This window comes from Notolepis coatsorum (assembly GCF_963971535.1).
Source record: "Notolepis coatsorum genome assembly, chromosome: 7".
Lineage (NCBI taxonomy): Eukaryota > Metazoa > Chordata > Actinopteri > Aulopiformes > Paralepididae > Notolepis > Notolepis coatsorum.
In genome coordinates this window covers 3409722-3432589 of record NC_140171.1, presented here as the reverse complement: position 1 = coordinate 3432589, position 22868 = coordinate 3409722, and the positions used below count along the sequence as shown (strand labels likewise).

At 42.4% G+C, this 22868-nt stretch overlaps 1 protein-coding gene across 1 annotated transcript in view; it reads left to right on the top strand.

Annotated features, from left to right (window-relative positions):
- Nucleotides 1–8741: 8741 nt before the first annotated feature.
- The window catches only part of LOC311232693 (UTP--glucose-1-phosphate uridylyltransferase-like), a 50674-nt gene continuing 36547 nt past the window's right edge, over nucleotides 8742–22868 (top strand). The window contains exons 1-2 of the mRNA XM_084319564.1: nucleotides 8742–8859; nucleotides 12615–12722. Of these exons, the coding sequence (XP_084175690.1) occupies nucleotides 12689–12722 (34 nt within the window). The 5' untranslated portion in view covers nucleotides 8742–8859; nucleotides 12615–12688. The remainder of the gene's footprint in view (nucleotides 8860–12614; nucleotides 12723–22868) is intronic.

Here is a 22868-nt window from a genome sequence, read left to right as displayed (position 1 = left end):
GGGGCGCGGCTCACGTTGACGCCCTATCTGCTCCCGGCTGCCCATGGGGGGGGGGGAAGGACGACGGGATGGGAAAAGTGCAGAGAGACATTTCATCGGCGACTCAGTGCATGTCATGTGTGTGTGTTCCTGTGGGTCGCCCATCTCGCGTGTGTGTGTGTTAAACTGCATGACAAATAAAGACTTCTAGTCTTAACAATTATTATTATTATTATTGAGTGATCAAATGTAAGTTCATCTTTATCCAGTGATTCATTACTACTGTAATTCAATTAAAAAAAAAATATGAGTTAAAAGGCTAAACACATTTTCTTTGCACACTTTCAAAGAACAAATCGCTGCTGTCGGGACAAAACCTCATAACTCCAAAAACCCAACTTTTCAGCAGATGAAAAAAACGAACACAGATTTGAGGGTGAATAGAGTTAGGAGGTTTAGACAGATGATCGGTTTAATGCTTTCCCATTGTTTAAACTTTGTAAAACCCACACACACATATGGAGGATGATCTACGGAGTTGATTTATATAATAAAAAAAAAATTCAAAAAATGGAGTTATGAGGTTTTGTCCCGACAGCAGCGAAATGCAGGTCTACGCTGTGGAGTTGTCAGTCAGTTAAACCGCCAACAGTTATCTTGACTGGAAAAACAAGTGGGGTCTCTGCAGTGGTTCATTTGAACCCCCTTAAAGTCAGACTTGGACGACAAAATCGTTTTTCAAAGTTGTGACTCATTTTGCAACAAAACAAGGAATGCCGTCTAGCCATGACCTACAAACTGGATGTTGCCATGACTCCTGAGGGGCGCCGTCTAGCCATGACCTACAAACTGGATGTTGCCATGACTCCTGAGGGGCGCCGTCTAGCCATGACCTACAAACTGGATGTTGCCATGACTCCTGAGGGGCGCCGTCTAGCCATGACCTACAAACTGGATGTTGCCATGACTCCTGAGGGGCGCCGTCTAGCCATGACCTACAAACTGGATGTTGCCATGACTCCTGAGAGGTGCCGTCTAGCCATGACCCTGTTCCTCCTTTAAAGGAACACGCCACCTACCATTTTTTATTATTATGCCCATAATCTGTACCGGAACTATAAACTGTTTTGTGCAAATTAATTCGGTTTGACAGTTAACAGAGTTCAAGAGTTGGGACGTGTGATGTCATTTTGATGTCGCATCTTCCAGTAAGTATTACAAGTTGCATTCGATTTTGAGTTGGAAATTCCGACTTCCTACGAGGAGAAATCTAATAAAACGATGCATCAACTCGGGAGTTCCTCGTCGCAAACTTTTTCATCTCAAACCCTGCCCCTTTTCTTGATCCTCCAATCACAGCTGTCGCTTACCTCTGACTTCCTCGTACAAACTTTGTTTGTACGAGGAAGTCAGAGGTAAGCGACAGCTGTGATTGGAGGATCAAGAAAAGAGGGCAGGGTTTTGAGACAGGTCCATTCCAACATGGCCCCTCACATTGTATAAACGTGATTGTTATTAGCTGTCTTAAGAGTACATTTGTAAGTATATTAGCTATATGTTGTTGTGAGTTGTAGTTCATGCAAAACAAGTTGTAAAAAATAATTCTCAAAAAAGTTGAGTGTGATCATCGATGTTTTTCCAACTTTGTACTGTCCTGTGGTGCCTAAATTCTTATCCCAACCCATGTTTGCTTCCGCGTTCGCGTTTTGCGCTCTGATTGGCCACTGACGTTTCTGGTCGCGCCTATCGTGTGACGGCAAGTTCTTTCGCCGGTTAAGCTTATAGGCGCTCTTTCGAAGTTGGTTAAGGTTAGAGTTTGTCTTAGAGCATGGGGCGATATCGTGTGACGGCAAGTTCTTTCGCCGGTTAAGCTTATAGGCACTCTTTCGGAGTTGATTACGTTACGGTTAGAGTGTGGATCGTAGGCGTTAGGTATAGTTTGCTGCTGGTCGAGGCGGAAATGGTCGCGTCACGCGATTGGGCGCACATGTCACATGACCAGAAACGTCAGTAGCCAATCAGATAGCAAACATGATGCAAACATGGGTTGGGATAAGAATAGACGCGTCCTGTGGTGCTACCATGGTGCTGTCCTGTGGTGCTGTCCTGTAAGTGAATGTGAGGCAGACTGTAAGTTGTAAAGCGTTTTAGCGCTATATGAATGCAGTCCATTTATACATGTATTGCTTGCCACCATGCCCCCAGAACCCCCCCCCCCCCCCCCTTTATGAGAGGATAGGATGTCCTCTTCCATGTAGCCTTGTTGGATACCTATTGGAATAATAATATGATATCAAACATCCCAACGACTATATGGACATAGTAAGTCCAAATATACATTTGTTTTGGGAGGATCATTCCTTAGCTAAAGAGTTAACTAATTGTGTCACAATCAAGTGTCACGATTTATTAGCGCATCTTTGGTTCTATCTATCAAGGCAATCTGACGGTGAAAAAAACAAAGGATGAGTTTCCAGAAGTTGAAACATCAAAGCGTACAGTATATCCAATGTACAGTTTCTTCCCCCTCAAATGTATATACTCTCTTTTTTAGATTATTTTTGTATCACAAACAGTACTGTCTATTTGTAGATCTGGTATGTCATAAATGTATAGATGTAGCAGTACTGTCTATCTGTATGTCATGTATGTCCTATATGTTATGATGAATTGAAAATGAATTGAAAATGGGGGACCCTGATGTAAACAAGACGAAAGTCTTTCTCTGGTCTGCATCCCCTTAACAATTGTGTGTATTGAGCCGTACTGTATTGTACCCATTCTGCAATCTGTTAATACAATTGTCAATCAATCAATCAATCAATCAATCAATCAATCAATCAAACCAAGAGATGGCACGTGGCGCTGGCCCGTCGCTAGGGGGCGCTGAAGAAGCACAGCTGAGCTGTAGGGAGAAGGAACAGAGACAAGGTCTATTACATACATACAGGACCAATGAATGAACCCGTGTCACTTTTGTTTAGTTATTTATTTATTGTTTCTGTTTGTTTAAATGTATTGTCTCTGATGTATGTTTGTAAATTAAAACGGCAAATAAAAATGTAAGTTTAAAAAAAAAAAAAAAAAAAGAAGAAAACCAGAGCACGTCACTTCCGCTTCTATGTTTGACTTGAGTGGTGCTGCAGACAGACTTATGACACTTGGCTGCAGGTCGCTGTGCAGCAAGGAGCCTGTGAACAACAAAACAAAAAAAGAAATTGAACCCATGGAAGATTACATTGTAGGTAGCGTTGCTCTAATTAATTAATTCATTATTAATAAGTCATTTGACCCCACTGATCAAAAAGCAGCCAACAACAAGCACTTCGTCCTTGGAATTCATTGTGAGGCTATCCCCAAGTAATTGCCATAATAATAAGGTGGGTATTATAGCTTGGCAAATGCTATGGCTGTTTGTTGAAATGTGTTGCTTGAAAAGTGTGACGACAAAGCAGCAGCACGTCTCTCTGCCACTATATACGTCCTCGTTGCCTTGTTGTTGTTGCTTATTAATGCTGGGCTGCAAAGTGTGAACAATAATCCTCCCGTCCTCCCTGGATCTATTGTCTCCTGTTTCTCATCGAACATCAACAATCAATCAATTTGAAAGGGCGTTGAGTCCTGGTCCTTTAGAACCAATAATTGGTCCACGTTATAATGTGTGTCTACACACACTCTTATTAAATTAGATTCAAATGTTTTATCATTATAGTACAGCAGCACACAAGCACAATAAATACAAAAACACAAAACAACGTTTGGCATCCGATCCAACCAGAGTGCAAACAAAGGTCACAGTAAAGGGCAATAGTAATAATATACAGGTGATTCAACTGGATCTAAAATATAGAATTTTGTACTACCGAGTAATAGTGCTAATCAGATGTATGTGTTAATGTGTACATTGATACACGTATAGTAAGTCATACCGTAACCCAGCAGCATAACTAGTAGTACATTACTATAATACATATTATATACGGTATACAACGTTATTGTACATGCTATCTCTTAATAGCTAGTAAGATAAGGGATATGTACACATATATATATATATATATATATATCGATATATTAATGATTATATGCAGGTATCGTGTGCCAGTGAGTGCATGCATGCCTGCATCGTGTGTGGCGGAACATTGTTGTCACGATGGGTAAACTTTGGGCAAAACAAAACGTATACGTTTTTATTTTACCCTCAAATCTTTATTTCAAACTGTCAACAACATGCACACATGCACCCACACAGTATCAAAAGAAAACACACACGAAAAACGGAAAACTGTACCAAACAGAAACATACAATAATAATAATAATAATAATAATAATAATAATAATAATAATAATAATAATAATAATAATAATAATAATAATAATAATAATAATAATAATAATAATAATAAAGACGAAACAAATGTAATGTAAGTTGGAAATAGAAATACGTTTGAAAAGAAACTGCAAAACGATTGCGTACATTAATAAATTGTTTAGTTTTTGTTGTGTGACTGTGAGGTAGTAGTGACGTCCGATGAACCGATCATGTGGGCGTGTTTCATCATCACACGAATAAAGTATTTTATTTATTTATTTATTTTAAGTATTTATTATTCATATCATCGTCATCATCATCATCATCAACATGATTCTCGAAGTCAACCTCCTGTCTGTTTAACTTTCTGTCTATGGCTTGGGGGGGGGGGGAAACATGCACTTAGAATCACCAGAAAGGCTTTCGAAACAGTGAAATGCCATGTTGGCCTCAATATTTTCAAAACAAATGATACGAAAAGGTTATGAAATGGACAAGAATGTGATCAAATATGTAATAAAAACGGAGCTCGACGCATACATTTGATGGTAGAAATCCGTTTGTTTCCCCCCCAATACCAAGATGGCGGCGGTCTCGTGACGTCAGAGTGTCTTTGAGAATCCTTCAGTGGCTCGAGGAGGCGCGTCACCACGCGTGTTGTTAGGAGGACCCGCGAGCAGCGTCACGTCATTGATCCAATCAGGTGCATTCCACGTGGGGGAAACAGGGAGTAGGGAGGGGATACATGCAATGCAACCGGACAAAACGTTTTTAAAATGATATATATTCCACTTTTTCTTTTGTGTGTGTGTGTGTGGAAAAGCAATACTTTTTTTATTCTGCACCTTCTGTCCGCGCGTGTCCCAACATTCCGCCCAGCCTGGCTGAGGATGCCTTTTTTACAACAGGGATTGTTGTTGCTATAAATTAATAAGTTTTTTTTTCTTCCGAGGGACCATCTATCATCATCAGAATTTTATGGATTGCGTTTGATCCTCCTCAATTGCTGCAAGACATTGGAGGCCACATTTCTTTTTCCTTTATTTTTTTTATTTTTATTTTTTTTACAAGGATATTTTATTTAAATTTTATTTTTTTATCATAGTGTTTTAAAAAAAAATGTCACTAAGCATAGCTGGTAAGTTTTCTTAAAGCGATGCATGAAGTTGATGATGGCACTGACTTTCACTGTTTTAGTGATTGTGTTTTTGTTTTGTATTTTACAGTATCTTCTCCCTCAAGGTACCTTTTATACTGTCTGTTTCTTCCAAGGATTTTACAAGCCAGTTAATAGTTTGGTCTTTTCTTATTCTGTCAGATGACATAAACACAGATATATAATACTGCATTTTATTCACTCATACAGCACTTTTAAACACTTGGCTTTGTGTATCCAATGTACAGTTTCTATGTCAAATGTATATACTCTCTTTTCTGGACTCTTTTCGTATCACAAACAGTACTGTATTTGCAAATCTGATATGTCATAAATGTATAGATGTAGCAGTACTGTCTTATCTGTATGTCGTGTATGTCATATATGTTATGATGAATTGAAAATGGGGGACCCTGATGTAAACAAGACGAAAGTCTTTCTCTGGTCTGCATCCCCTTAACAATTGTGTGTATTGAGCCGTACTGTACTGTACCCATTCTGCAATCTGTTAATAAAATGTTCAATCAATCAATCAATCAATCAATCAGTGAACATAGTTGCTCCTTCTGACCCGGGGGTTTCAGAGTTTTTAATCCAAGGCCCCCCCCCCCAACATGCTTTGGTTCTCACTACATTAACCAGCAGGCGTTGTCCACACAGCTGATGCTAAGTCAAAGGGAGTCATTCATTCACATGTTCTCAACAACAACGCTGTCCTTTGACAACGTTTTTTTTATTTTTTTTTGCTGTTGATTCAGGGGGGCGTCACGATTATTATTATTATTAAACCGAATTGAATGAACCGATTACAAAAAAAAAACGATGGAGAATCACTGCATCGGCGGCGGCGGGCGGGCGCCTCGAAACGTGTGTCATCGGTGTCGGTTGAACGTTGCAAAAAGCGTCTGGTCGTCTGACGTTTGATACACGACAGTTCCGGGGTGCTGAGAAGGGGCGAAGATGCTCTTAAAAAGACCCAGTTAACCCTTTCACTGCCGACACGGCAGCCGGTTAACCCTTTCACTGTGACAATACAGAAGGTTAGCCCTTTACTATCACACAACCGACGGCGATGCTCCATCATTAGCATCATTAGCTCCGTGGATGCGGAGCTAATGATGCTAATGATGGAGCATCGCCGTCGGTTGTGTGATAGTAAAGGGCTAACCTTCTGTCGTGTGGCAGTGAAAGGGTTAAAATGCTGCTTTAGCTAGATTTCACTGCATTCACGGGAAGAATAAAACACAAGTCAATTGAAAATGTTCAATTGTCTTTTTATTTATTACTGTAATTTCTCTAATAGTAACCCCGGCTTGTATTTGTTTCAACTGTAGCGGGTACCAGGCTTGTATTAGGAGGAGGCCTGTATAAGAGGGAGGCCTATATTTCAAATTTTCAAACCGATCATAATGAATAAATCAACATTTTGTGTCAGTTTGAACCCAGTAAAATGTACTGGGTTCATTTATTGAAACCAAGTACTGTATGAAATAGTAAACAGTGCAATTACAGGTGGTCACTGGTCATTTCAACGTTTTCAAAGTGAAATCAAGTAACTAGCTCAGTATGCAGCTCAGTATATTAGTAACCCGGCTTGTATTAGGAGGCCGGCTTATAATTGCTTAGCTCAAGGGGAAGGGGAAGGCTAAGAGAATTATTAAGGACTCGAGCCACCCGAACAACTGCCTCTTTGAACTGCTGCGGTCAGGCAAGCGATACCGGAGTCTTAAGGCGAGCACAGAAAGACTCAGAAGAAGCTTCTATCCCCAGGCCATCAGGCTGCTAAACGAACAATAATCGCTAAACGAACAATAATCACTATGCAACAACCATCAAATGCACACAGCACACACACCCACACGCACACACACACTCACTCAAACAAACAACACACTGCAGCACCCACTCTCCACACTTTAGATCACACAAACACACTTACACTTTATATTTATTGATAAAGGATTTGCACTACAACTCGTACACCTACTGTGAATTGTACCTAAATTGCACCTCGTCCCATTTCTCCATTTCTGCCTTGCACTATATAGTATTGTATATTAGTACACTGCACAGTATTGTATATTGTATGGTAACTATGTCGATTCTGCATCCAACATTGTACATATGTCTAAACTGAACACTGTGACCTCATTTTTTTTACTTCTAATTTTACTATGTTATTTTATTTCATACTTATCTTGTCTTGCACAGTCTCTGGAGCGCAACAGTAAGAAGCATTTTGTACAAAAGTATTCTGTACTTCTGTATGACAACTATTAAAGAAACTTGAAACTTGAAGAGCGCACCCGGCCATTAATAGAGACCTGGCTTGTATTTGAGACCCGGTTACTATTAGAGGAATTACGGTATATATTATTTTAAGTCGAGTGTTCCTTGACGTAAAAAAACAAAAAAAACCACACCCACAGAGCTTTTAGAAAGGTGCAGAATAAAAAGTATTGCTTCTCCACTGTTTACACACTCGTGTTCACTTAGCGTTAGCTTCTCAACACGTTGCTTCTAGACTAACATTCACTAACTCCAGTCTCTGTTCATTCTCTCTTTCCCCGTCTCTCTATGTTCCCGTTCTCTTTCTCTGCTGCTTGAAAATGGGGGACCCTGATGTAAACAAGACGAAAGTCTTTCTCTGGTCTGCATCCCCTTAACAATTGTGTGTATTGTTGTACCCATTCTGCAATCTGTTAATAAAGTTTTCAATTCAACTCTATCTCTGTCTTTCTGTATCTCCCTCTCTCTGTCTCTCTGTCTCTCTCTCTCTCTCTCTCTCTCTCTCTCTCTGTGTATCTCTCTCTCCGTGTATCTCTCTCTCTCTCCCTCTCCCCTCTCTCTCAATTCAATTCAAAAAGCTTTATTGGCATGAAATTTCACAAATGTTGCCAAAGCACAATTATGACATAAACGACAAACAACATAACAATATAAGATCAAAGAAATACAGGAGATGGTGCGGTGAGTAAAACATGGTACATGTGTATATATACAGTATATGTGTCCTACTGGTTGTCCCTTTTCTTGTGACATGAATTGACATATTTTGCAGCTAAAACTGCACATATGCTTTCTGTTCCCCCAGGAGGAATGACAATTTCTGCACTTCTGTCATACTTTGGAATTCTGGGAAAATTATAAAAAAAAAAAATGGAAAGAATTCCTCCCTAATATTTCTGTAATTTTCACATTGTGTTAGGAAGTGTAATTCTGTCTCTCTCTCTCTCCCCCTCTCTCTCTCTCCCCCCCTCTCTCTCTCTCTCTCTCCCCCTCTCTCTCTCAGACCTGACTGAAGGGAAGATGACGGAGTTCCAGGAGAAGTTGCGTGAGCAGCACGAGAGGTCGATGCACAAGGAGCTGGAGCTGCTGCTGTCGTCGGCGGCTCAGGGAGCGGAGGCTGAGGTGAGCGACAAACAGACAGACAGAGTAGGGCTGGGCGATATAACGATAACTATAAATATTTAATAATCTGTATCGAATATAAAAAAAAAAATCGATTTTTTTTTTTTTTTTTTATATAATTTCTTATTTTTTTGTGACCTGCAACAGGGCAGTTTTAAAACCAGAGACGGTGGACAGACTTGTCTTTCTTGCCTGCAACTTAAAGTAATGGCTTTGCTTGTCCAAATGACAATACTGACCAAATTGAGATTTATTTTTCTCTTGTCCATTTATTTAGTTTGCTTTCTAATTTAAAATACAGTTTGAAACCGTCTGTACACAGTAGGCTATGTGTGCTAGCAGAGCTAGACTCCAGTCACGATTCACAGTGCACATGTGCGGTGGTTTGTCCACCAAAAAAGCGCCAAAAGATAGAAAATAAACTAGCAGAGCCAGAACTGTTCAACTCCCCTGGAGCCACAGCCAGCAGAGAAGCCGGTTTACTTTCACTTTCAAACCAGCTGCAGCCTGAGAACTGGAGTGTGAGGGGCTGTAACACTAAAGATGGCGGCAACGACAAAGAATTGCTGCAAAATAAACATACATCTGTTGTTTAAAAAAAAATATTTTTTTTTATACTTATAACAATTTCGATAATTATCGATATAGAGAAATATGATAACATTATCATATCGTTATCGCGATATGATTTTTTGCCATATCGCCCAGCCTTAAGACAGAGTACCTGGTTCTCTAGTAGATGGGCGTGGAGTGGAGGCTGAGCTGAGCGACAGACAGACACACAGAGTACCTGGTTCTCTAGTAGCTGGGCGTGGAGTGGAGGCTGAGCTGAGCGACAGACAGACACACAGAGTACCTGGTTCTCTAGTAGCTGGGCGTGGAGTGGAGGCTGAGCTGAGCGACAGACAGACACACAGAGTACCTGGTTCTCTAGTAGCTGGACGTGGAGTGGAGGCTGAGCTGAGCAACAAACAGACACACAGAGTACCTGGTTCTATAGTAGCTGGACGTGGAGTGGAGGCTGAGCTGAGCGACAAACAGACACACAGACACACAGAGTACCTGGTTCTATAGTAGCTGGACGTGGAGTGGAGGCTGAGCTGAGCAACAAACAGACACACAGAGTACCTGGTTCTCTAGTAGCTGGACGTGGAGTGGAGGCTGAGCTGAGCGACAAACAGACACACAGAGTACCTGGTTCTCTAGTAGCTGGACGTGGAGTGGAGGCTGAGCTGAGCGACAAACAGACACACAGAGTACCTGGTTCTCTAGTAGCTGGGCGTGGAGCGGAAGCTGGGGTTCAGTAGCTACTAGGGTTCCGACATGGGGAGGTTGGTAGTACTGAGGAACAGTGAGCTGATGGCTGTGCTAATGGTTATCCCAAACAGGCCATTTAAAACGTGCTGGAGCATAACTAGCTGCCAACTGCCATTAAACAAAGGTCAAGCAACTCAAGCGCCATTAGCTGCAGGGTTGAACGATTTTGGAAACGAGTTCTATTGCAATTATTGTGAATATTGTTCAGGCCTTAATTAGGGGAGAGGATGAAAGGATCAAACAAACTGAAGCTTTCTGAAAATAGTGAAACGTCATTTCAGAATGTTCAGCACACTGTTCAATTACTACACTGTTCAATTACTACACTGTTCAATTACTACACTGTTCAATTAATTACTACACTGTTCAATTACTACACTGTTCAATTACTATATTGTTCAATTACTACACTGTTCAATTACTATATTGTTCAATTACTACACTGTTCAATTACTACACTGTTCAATCAATTACTACACTGTTCAATTGCCACACTGTTCAATTAATTACTACACTGTTCAATTAATTACTACACTGTTCAATTACTACACTGTTCAATTACTATATTGTTCAATTACTACAATGTTCAATTACTATATTGTTCAATTACTACAAGGTTCAATTACTACAAGGTTCAATTACTACACTGTTCAATTACTATATTGTTCAATTACTACAATGTTCAATTACTACACTGTTCAATTACTACACTTTGCAATTACTTCACTGTTCAATTACTGCACTGTCCAATTACTTCACTGTTCAATTACTGCATTATTAAATTACTATACTGTTAAATCACTACTGTTCAATTACTACACTGTTCAATCACTACTGTTCAATTACTACACTGTTCAATTACTACACTGTTCAATCACTACTGTTTAATTACTACACTCTTCAATCACTACACTGTTCAAATGCAGTAAGGATAAGGATGAACTTTATTAATCCTCTTGGGGAAATTCTGTGACATCAGTACATCAGCGAGTCACACAGAGTGGTTTTAAATTCAGTTTGTTCAACTTTGGACCCCTAACCCTGTTGTTTACCAACGCAAAGTCATTGACTCCGGTCTTGTTTTTAAAATCCCCAAAGCTACACTGTACCCCAAAAGTACTCCACAAAGTATAATAAACTACAACAGTGTGCCCCAAAACCCAAAGTACCTCAGAAGTTTCAAGTTTATTTTGACAGTGTAGAGGAGTGAAATGGTTTTCTTTCTTGGCTCCACGTCCTAGCAGCAACAACACAAGTTGTGCAAAAATGTATCAATAAGTCTTAATTTCTTTTTTTAAATTAGCAATATTGGCAGCACAGTGCACACAATGACAAAAAAAGGAGTGTAGTATCATAAAATACACACCAAAGTGTTGACTGTGTAAACTGACTGTTGACTAGGGCTGCACGATTAATGGGGGAAAAAATCGCGATCTCGATTCATAGACCTATGCAATCTAATTTCTAAATTATGATGATTTATTTTTATTAAAAAAATTTAAGAATCTTAAATATTTTTTTCTTTTTTTAAATGTTACTTACTTTTTTAAATGATGACGATTCTGACTTGAGTTATTTTGTATGTTACGAGAGACTTTTAAGTTTAAGTCGAGCACTTTCATGTGTTATGTTTAAGTTTAAGTCAAGCACTTTGATATATGTTATGTTGTCTGTTGATGATGATTTTATTGAGAAAATAAGAATCGTGTGAGAGAATCGTGATCTCAATTCTTGGAGAGAAAAATCGCGATTCACATTTTTTTTTAGCAAGAATCGTGTTGCAGATCTCCAAGAAGGACCAAAGTGTTGACTGTGTAAAGTGACTGTTGACTGTTGCAGATCTCCAAGAAGGACCAAAGTGTTGATTGTGTAAAGTGACTGTTGACTGTTGCAGATCTACAAGAAGGACCAAAGTGTTGACTGTGTAAAGTGACTGTTGACTGTTGCAGATCTACAAGAAGGACCAAAGTGTTGACTGTGTAAAGTGACTGTTGACTGTTGACTGTTGCAGATCTCCAAGAAGGACCAAAGTGTTGACTGTGTAAAGTGACTGTTGACTGTTGCAGATCTCCAAGAAGGACCAAAGTGTTGACTGTGTAAAGTGACTGTTGACTGTTGCAGATCTACAAGATCGAACATTGTACATATGTCTAAACTGAACACTGTGACCTATTTTTTTTTTACTTCTAATTTTACTATGTTTTTATTTCATACTTATCTTGTCTTGCACAGTCTCTGGAGCGCAACAGTAAGAAGCATTTTGTACAAAAGTATTCTGTACTTCTGTATGACAACTATTAAAGAAACTTGAAACTTGAACTTGAAACAAGAAGGACCAAAGTGTTGACTGTGTAAAGTGACTGTTGACTGTTGCAGATCTCCAAGAAGGACCAAAGTGTTGACTGTGTAAAGTGACTGTTGACTGTTGACTCTTGCAGATCTCCAAGAAGGACTTCGAGGGCTTCAAGCGTCTCTTCCACAGGTTCCTGCAGGTCAAAGGTCCCTCAGTTGAATGGCCCAAGATAAACCGGCCCCCAGAAGACTCTGTGAGTACATGATAATAATAATAATAATAATAATAATAATAATAATAATATCTTACATTTATATATACATGTTTACATCCTGCAGGGGGGGGGGTTCTCATTTACAATAATCACAGTGTGGATGTAATGACTCGATAGGTTACACAGCAATGGTCCTATAGTCTAGATTGATTGATTGAAAATGTTATTAACAGATTGCAGAATGGGGTACAATACAGTACGGCTCAATACACACAATTGTTAAGGGGATGCAGACCAGAGAAAGACTTTCGTCTTGTTTACATCAGGGTCCCCCATTTTCAATTCATAGTGACATACAGGTAGACAGTACTGTTGCATCTAGACATTTATGACATACCAGATCTACAAATATACAGTACTGTTTATGTGTACATTGGAGGAGGTTGGGTAAGTGGGGTGGGGTGGGTGGGGGGGGGGAAACTGTACATTGGAGGGGGTTGGGTTAGGACATTTACAGGGGCCAGTTTCGAATTGCAGTCTCCCGTAGGTGCTCTTTGAGAGTGGTTTTGAACGTGGGTAGTGATCCACATTTCTTTACAGCTGTGGCCGGGTAGGGCGTTCCACATTGATGTGGCATAATTGCGAAACGTGTTCAGTCCCTTGTTTGAGCCGAATTATTAAATTACCGGTACTATACTGTTCAATTACTACACTGTTTAATCACTACTGTTCAATTACCACTCTGTTCAATTACTACACTGTTCTTCAAATGCAGTACATCAGCAAGTCACACAGAGTGGTTTTAAATTCAGTTTGTTCAACTTTGGGCTCCTAACCCTGTTTCTCTGTAGAATGACATGTTGCAACACAGAGAGACCTATAGGTTACAGCAAGAAGCATTGACGTACAAAATCAGAATCATAGATATGATGTACAGAGATATCTGGAATTATAGATATGACGTACAGAGATATCTGGAATTATAGATATGACGTACAGAGATATCTGGAATTATAGATATGATGTACAGAGATATCTGGAATTATAAATATGATGTGCAGACAGAGATATCTGGATAATGACATATACTCATGAGACAGCTGTGTGCGTGCATATGTGTGTACAAGTTGAAGGCTATGTGTAGAGAGAGGGGGGGGGGGGGGGTAGTGTGTGTAGATAGATATGTTGAGGAGTGAAGGCCATGTGTAGAGAGAGGGAGGGGGGGGGTAGTGTGTGTAGATAGATATGTTGAGGAGTGAAGGCCATGTGTAGAGAGGGGGGGGGGGGGTAGTGTGTGTAGATAGATATGTCGGGAGTGATGTGTTTGTGTTTGTGTGTTCGGCCCAACAAATTAAATTGTTTGGTTCCTGTTGGTTGTCAGTTAAGGCCATGGGTAGGTAGGGAATTTATTTGATTTGATTTATTATAGAATTTTTCCCACGGCGACTGTGGATAGGGAATTCTTTTATTTAATAAAATGTTTCACGACAACATGGATGCATGTATGTACTCTGCCAGCATGTTTAATATCCATAATACTGAAGGTTAAAATACAAAGACACTGTACTACAAAAGTACAATGTACAAAGGTAGTAGTATTAAAAATGCCACCCCTAAATACTACTCACTTTTTACTAAGATTTAATTAAACTTTATTGTAAAATAAATAAATAATAATAATAATAATTTTTTATTTTTTTTATTTTAAAATTTATTAAACATTTTTAAAACTCATAGAATAAATTTGGGTCGGACATAAATCGGCAGGGTCGGTCGGCAACCGGAACCAAAACCAAACTATTTATTTTGCATGGCAGAGAGAGAGAGAGAGAGAGAGAGAGAGAGAGAGAGAGAGAGAGAGAGAGAGAGAGAGAGAGAGAGCCTCATGCAGATATCCCCTCTCTCTCTCTCTCTCTCTCTCTCTCTCTCTCTCTCTCTCTCTCTCTCTCTCTCTCTCTCTCTCTCTCTCTCTATAGCACTTTGATCCAAAGCGCTTTACAATTTGTTCCTCACATTTGACCCATTCACACACTGATGGCGGAGGCGACCATGCAAGGTGCCAACCTGCTCATCGGGAGCAATTAGGGGTGAAGTGTGTTGCTCAAGGACACATCGACACACTGCCCGGGAGGAGCGGGAATCAAACCGGAAACTTGTCGTAGAGAACTTGTAAGTCGCTTTGGATAAAAGCGTCCGCTAAATGACTAAATGTAAATGTAAATGTAAATAGAGAGATGTGGATAATATAATTTTATATAAAATGGAAGAAAAAAGAGTAAAGAAGAGTGAGCTCTCCCCCTTTGCAAGACGTGGTCAGTAAACGTAAGATGCTCACTGAGCCAGACTATAATTATAATAGGACGGACGCAAATGGATTATAATTGTCCCTCTTTGACTGCTTACAGTATAGGTTAGCCGTAAAGGGACAGCCGGTACTGTACTGACATTTGACCCGTCATATTATGTAGTGTCTTTGACTGTCATCAATACTATTGAGATCAACGTTAGGACAGAGGTGTTACGTAAGCAAGAGCATCCTATTATCCTAGTAATCTAGTATCCTATTAACCTATCATAGACAGAGACAGAGACATATATAGACAGATACAGAGAGAGATAGACAGAGAGAGACAGAGATAGACATAGACACAGATACACAGAGAGAGAGAGAGAGAGAGAGATAGACATAGATAGACAGAGATAAACAGATATAGACAGAGAGACAGAGAGAGACAGAGAGACAGAGAGAGAGATAGAGAGACAGAGATAGAGTGATACAGAGAGACATAGAGACAGAGACAGAGAGACAGAGAAACAGATAGATATACAGAGAGAGAGAGAGACAGATATAGACAGAGATAGACAGATATAGACAGAGAGAGACAGAGAGAGACAGAGAGAGAGATAGAGAGACAGAGAGAGAGAGAGAGAGAGACAGAGAGAGAGAGAGAGACAGAGAAACAGAGAGAGAGACAGAGAGAGAGAGAGAGAGAGAGAGACAGATATAGACAGAGATAGACAGATATAGACAGAGAGAGAGACAGAGAGAGACAGAGAGACAGAGAAACAGATAGATATACAGAGAGAGAGAGAGACAGAGAGAGACAGATATAGACAGAGATAGACAGATATAGACAGAGAGAGACAGAGAGAGACAGAGAGACAGAGAAACAGATAGATATACAGAGAGAGAGAGAGACAGAGAGAGACAGATATAGACAGAGATAGACAGATATAGACAGAGAGAGAGAGAGAGAGAGAGAGAGAGAGACTCTCTCGCCGGGGCAGGGCGTTTCACTGAACCTACCGTGGGTAAACAAAAGGTTTTGACTGACCCCCCCCCCCCCTTGCTGTTGTTCTCAACAAGCACCAATCACGCCGTACAAAGCACTTGACACTACAAACTGCATTTATATAAATGGTAAATGCTGCTGCACATTATAGAGCAGCTTATATCCAAAGCGCTTTACCATTTCTGTTCCTCACGTTCCACGCCCGCTCACTCACACATTCGCCCACCGACGGCGAGGTGCCGACCTGCTCATCGAGAGCAGTTGGGGGTTCAGTGCCTTGCTCTAAGGACGCTTCGACACGCTGTCGGGAACTTTCCGATTACCAGGCGAGGCGACCGCTGTACCTCCTTAGCCGCCGTTGTCCGCTGGACCTGACTTCCATCACGACCTTGCCTCTGGTTACCATGGCGAGTAGAGGTTGATGGTGGTGCAGTTGTTGGCGCTGTTGCCTCACAGGCAGATAGAAGCATAGATATATATAGAACACTAGATGGCTTAAGGCGGAGTCACCAGCGTCGCTGAACCGCCGCCATCTTGCCCCAGTCAGCCTTGAGTGAGAGTGAGTGAGCTGCACAGACACAAATACTCATAACTCGCTGAAATATTGACGGATTTACAAACGGTTTGGTTTATTACAAGCACTATTAACGTGGCTAGCGGTTTGTAAAAAAAAACATCTTTAAAAAAAAAACATTTTTATAAGTATGCAGTATCACAACTACACATCTTTGATGTTTATAGCAAACCAACCCGTTTGAAAATCGGTAAAGAATTGAGCAATCTATGGTTATTTAAATAGTACATGCACCATAGACATTAATGTTATCAGTAGCTGAGCTGCCTGGGGCAAGATGGCCGCCCTACGACGACGTCGCTCTCCATTGGCCGGCAGCGCGGGTAAGCTATCTAGTGTTCTATATATATGGATCTATCTATGGATGGAAGGTCCTGGCTTCAAACCCCAGCAGGGAGCCTTTCTGTGTTGCATTTGGCACGTTCTCTTCCTGCGTTAGTCTCCTCCAGGTACTCTGGTTCCCCACCCACACACTATAAAAAGACATGCATGCTAGTGGTGGGGGAAAATATCGATACAGTATAGTATCGCGATAAAGGACGGCACGTATCGATATTTTATTATGCAAAGTCTTTTTTTATATATATATTTTTTTAATAATTCTTTTTGTATAAGGAAGTTGCATTGTTCATTCCAATACCTGTAATAGTACAGTAGTCCACACACGCACACACACACACACAGACACGCACGCACACGTGTGCATTCAGTTAAGTTGGAATATGACTGTAATACAAACAGTTCAGTTTGTCAGGTACATGCAACACAGATTACAGTGTTGACATCTGTCTGCTTGAGAAAATCCCATTTGCTGCAATAAAAATTATTGAAGTGAGATGAACAGACTGAAGACTTTATTTTATTAGATAAAACATGTTTTACTTTGCAGTTGAAAAAAGGTAATAAATCGCAATGTATCGCAATATTAATATCGCAATACTCGGCATACCGCAATATACTTTGAATGGCAATACTTTCGAATCGTGACTTAAGTATCGTGATAATATCGTATCGTGAGGCCTTTGGTGATTCCCACCTCTAATGCTAGGTATATCCTGTCGTTGCCCTTGACCGAGGTACTGGCATTACAACTGGAGTTGGTCTCTTGACCGAGGTACTGGCATTACAACTGGAGTTGGTCCCTTGACCGAGGTACTGGCATTACAACTGGAGTTGGTCTCTTGACCGAGGTACTGGTCATTACAACTGGAGTTGGTCTCTTGACCGAGGTACTGGCATTACAACTGGAGTTGGTCCCTTGACCGAGGTACTGGTCATTACAACTGGAGTTGGTGTCTTGACCAAGGTACTGGCATTACAACTGGAGTTGGTCTCTTGACCGATGTACTGGTCATTACAACTGGAGTTGGTCCCTTGACCAAGGTACTGGCATTACAACTGGAGTTGGTCCCTTGACCGAGGTACTGGTCATTACAGCTGGAGTTGGTCTCTTGACCGAGGTACTGGCATTACAACTGGAGTTGGTCCCTTGACCGAGGTACTGGTCATTACAACTGGAGTTGGTCTCTTGACCAAGGTACTGGCATTACAACTGGAGTTGGTCTCTTGACCGATGTACTGGTCATTACAACTGGAGTTGGTCCCTTGACCAAGGTACTGGCATTACAACTGGAGTTGGTCCCTTGACCGAGGTACTGGTCATTACAGCTGGAGTTGGTCTCTTGACCGAGGTACTGGCATTACAACTGGAGTTGGTCCCTTGACCGAGGTACTGGTCATTACAACTGGAGTTGGTCTCTTGACCGAGGTACTGGCATTACAGCTGTAGTTGGTCCCTTGACCAAGGTACTGGTATTACAACTGGAGTTGGTCTCTTGACCGAGGTACTGGTCATTACAACTGGATTTGGTCTCTTGACCGAGGTACTGGCATTACAACTGGAGTTGGTCTCTTGACCGAGGTACTGGTCATTACAACTGGAGTTGGTCTCTTGACCGAGGTACTGGCATTACAACTGGAGTTGGTCTCTTGACCGAGGTACTGGTTATTACAACTGGAGTTGGTCTCTTGACCGAGGTACTGACATTACAACTGGAGTTGGTCTCTTGACCGAGGTACTGGTCATCACAACTGGAGTTGGTCTCTTGACCGATGTACTGGTTATTACAACTGGAGTTGGTCTCTTGACCGAGGTACTGGTCATTACAACTGGAGTTGGTCTCTTGACCGAGGTACTGGCATTACAACTGGAGTTGGTCTCTTGACCGATGTACTGGTCATTACAACTGGAGTTGGTCCCTTGACCGAGGTACTGGTCATTACAGCTGGAGTTGGTCTCTTGACCGAGGTACTGACATTACAGCTGGAGTTGGTCTCTTGACCAAGGTACTGGCATTACAACTGAAGTTGGTCTCTTGACCGAGGTACTGGTCATTACAACTGGAGTTGGTCTCTTGACCGAGGTACTGGTCATTACAACTGGAGTTGGTCTCTTGACCAAGGTACTGGTCATTACAACTGGAGTTGGTCTCTTGACCGAGGTACTGGCATTACAACTGAAGTTGGTCTCTTGACCGAGGTACTGGTCATTACAACTGGAGTTGGTCTCTTGACCGAGGTACTGGTCATTACAACTGGAGTTGGTCTCTTGACCAAGGTACTGGTTATTACAACTGGAGTTGATCTCTTGACCGAGGTACTGGCATTACAACTGGAGTTGGTCTCTTGACCAAGGTACTGGCATTACAACTGGAGGTGGTCTCTTGACCGAGGTACTGGTCATTACAACTGGAGTTAGTCCCTTGACCGATGTACTGGTCATTACAACTGGAGTTGGTCTCTTGACCGAGGTACTGGCATTACAACTGGAGTTGGTCTCTTGACCGATGTACTGGTCATCACAACTGGAGTTGGTCTCTTGACCGATGTACTGGTCATCACAACTGGAGTTGGTCTCTTGACCGATGTACTGGTCATTACAACTGGAGTTGGTCTCTTGACCGATGTACTGGTCATCACAACTGGAGTTGGTCTCTTGACCGATGTACTGGTCATTACAACTGGAGTTGGTCCCTTGACCGATGTACTGGTCATTACAACTGGAGTTGGTCTCTTGACCGATGTACTGGTCATCACAACTGGAGTTGGTCTCTTGACCGATGTACTGGTCATCACAACTGGAGTTGGTCTCTTGACCGATGTACTGGTCATCACAGCTGGAGTTGGTCCCCGGGCGCCACACTGTATGACTGAACCACTGCTTGGGGCGGCTAGGTGGTGTAGTGGGCAAGGCACTCGCCACCAGTGTGGAGACGCTAGGATTCGCGTGTTCGAATCCAGCTCTCCACATTGTTTTCAGTTTAGCTGGTCGTCCGCAGTAATACACATTGGCCGTATTACGGGGAGGGAAACTGAAGGGTGGGGATCGGGCGTTGTGAACAAGCGACTCCTACAAGTCGGTTGGTGCGCCTGCGCAGTAGAATCGGGAAGTGTCGGGGGCAGCGTGAGCCTCCCACGCGTTACTCCTCGACACTGAGATCGAGCTGCGCAGGTGAAAAGATGCGACTGCTGTTACCTCAAGTACCGGAGGGGACTTGTGCTATGTATGACTTAGTCCACATTGCAGCCGGCTTGTGGGAGGCAAGAAACAGCGTTCGTGACAGGGGAGGGTTGAATTGGATGATACGAAATTGGGATGGGAGAAAAATATAGAAAAATGGGAGAAAAAGTGGATCAAAAAAAAAATGACTGAACCACTGCTCCTAGATAGTTAGGATGAGTCAAACGCAGCGGACGAATTTCCCCCAAGGGGATTAATAAAGGTATACTGTACATTATTAGTTGTGACTTATTTTATGATGTTGGTAATAGAACCTAATGGATGGGTATAATAATAGGTCATAGAACAACAACAACAACTTCCTGTTAAGATATTCTGGGAAGAAGTAACCACTCAATTATCAGATTTTTTTTAATCTCTGACCATACCTGTACTGCCTTCTGTATTGTTGTTGAATGATGTCTCTCAGTTATCAACCTCTGTACATGTAAAGAGACTAATTTTGTCCGGTCTTACGGCTGCCAAAAAGTTGATAGCGTCACGCTGGATTCAACCGGATAAAATGTGCCGGAAGGTATGGGTTCTTCTTACCTATCTCTCGATGTGATTTATCTAGAGATATCTACCGCACGAATTTGAGGTGTTAATGAAGCCAGCATAGCAATCTGGTTAGATGTGGTGGAGAAGATGAAGGGTAGCAGAATAGTGGATGTATAGTCCAAAAGGGGGTCCTGAGGAGGGAAGGGGAAGGAAAGAGTGAGGAAGAGCGAGCAAGAGCAGTATGTATTGTATTGTATTGTATTTATTATTTTTATGTCTTTTAATCTACATTTATTTTGATTTAATTACTGGACTGTCATTATTGCTATTATTATGTCGATCATTGTCCTGTGATTTATCATAGATTTCTACTATTAATGTATTGTTTGTCTAGTTTTATGTTAAAAAAGGGAAAATAAAAAACATTTGTTAAAAAAAAAAAGAACAACAACAACAAAAAACGCGGGGAAAAACATGTTTAACCGAAAACGTCAGACAGACAGAACCACTGCTCTAAGCTGGGCCGATGACTAGCAGGCCTGCCTCCTTTAACCTCAGACAGACGGACAGAACCACTGCTCTAAGCTGGGCCGATGACTAGCAGGCCTGCCTCCTTTAACCTCAGACAGACAGACAGAACCACTGCTCTAAGCTGGGCCGATGACTAGCAGGCCTGCCTCCTTTAACCTCAGACAGACAGACAGAACCACTGCTCTAAGCTGGGCCGATGACTAGCAGGCCTGCCTCCTTTAACCTCAGACAGACAGACAGAACCACTGCCCTAAGCTGGGCCGATGACTAGCAGGCCTGCCTCCTTTAACCTCAGACGGACAGAACCACTGCTCTAAGCTGGGCCGATGACTAGCAGGCCTGCCTCCTTTAACCTCAGACAGACAGAACCACTGCTCTAAGCTGGGCCGATGACTAGCAGGCCTGCCTCCTTTAACCTCAGACAGACAGACAGAACCACTGCTCTAAGCTGGGCCGATGACTAGCAGGCCTGCCTCCTTTAACCTCAGACAGACAGACAGAGCGCGGCAGTCTGTGTGCCGTGAGACCCAACGGTCGGGGTCCAGTTCCCGGGGGAAAGTCTGTGACCGAGAGAAGCCCGGTGTTGGGTTTCTTCCAGTGGGACGGCAGCCAGCAGCGCACACACACACACACACAAACACACACGCACACGGGCACACACACAGACACACGCACGCGGGCACACACACAGACACACGCACCACCTGACCCCCGGACCCCCGGTGGAGCTCTCTGTCCAGCTGATGGGAGGCCATGTGTGAAGGGGGGGGGGGGGCGGGGAGGACGAGGAGGACGAGGAGGACGAGGAGGACGAGGAGGACGGAACTTGGCTCCGTGTGTCGTTCTTACTCCCAGGAGCCGTTTCCCCTCCGCCTCCATGAAGCGTGGCGCTCTGTTGAGTTCAGAGCTGAGAAAACACGGTTGAGTGAGAGAGTTTCAGTTGAGTTCAGAGAAAACACGGTTGAGTGTGAGAGTTTCAGTTGAGTTCAGAGAAAACACGGTTGAGTGAGAGAGTTTCAGTTGAGTTCAGAGAAAACACGGTTGAGTGAGAGAGTTTCAGTTGAGTTCAGAGAAAACACGGTTGAGTGAGAGAGTTTCAGTTGAGTTCAGAGAAAACACGGTTGACTAGGGGTGTAACGGTACACAAAAACCACGGTTCGGTACGTACCTCGGTTTTGAACTCACGGTTGGGTACGGGTTTCCGGTACAGTGGGGGAAAGGTTGGCTTTCCATGTTCCACTCAGGGGTGATGTAGTGTGCAGTAACTAATTGTACTTGTAGGGCTGTCGATGAATATATATATTTTTTTTATCCACTTTTTTCTCCTCTTTTCCTATTTTTTTCTCCCATCCCAATTCCCTCTCGTGCCAATTCTCCCCTCCCCTGTCTTGAACGTTGCTCGCATATGCCCCCCACTGGCCGGTTGTAGGGAGGATAGAAGCCTTGCATCACGTGTCCCCTCCGGTACACGAGGAGGCAGCCTGTCGCATCTTTTCACCTGCCAGCGCGGACTCTCATTGGCGAGGTGTAACGTGTGGGAGGCTCACACTACCCCCGCCACTTCCTGTCTCTGCTGTGCAGGCGTCGCCCAACCGACCTGTAGGAGTCGCTGTCCACAACGTCCAGATTACCACCCATCGACTTCCCTCCCGCTGACTCTGCCAATTGAGTTAGTATGACGGCCGGCCCAAGCCGGAGGCAACGCCGACAGCCGGAGTCGAACCCGA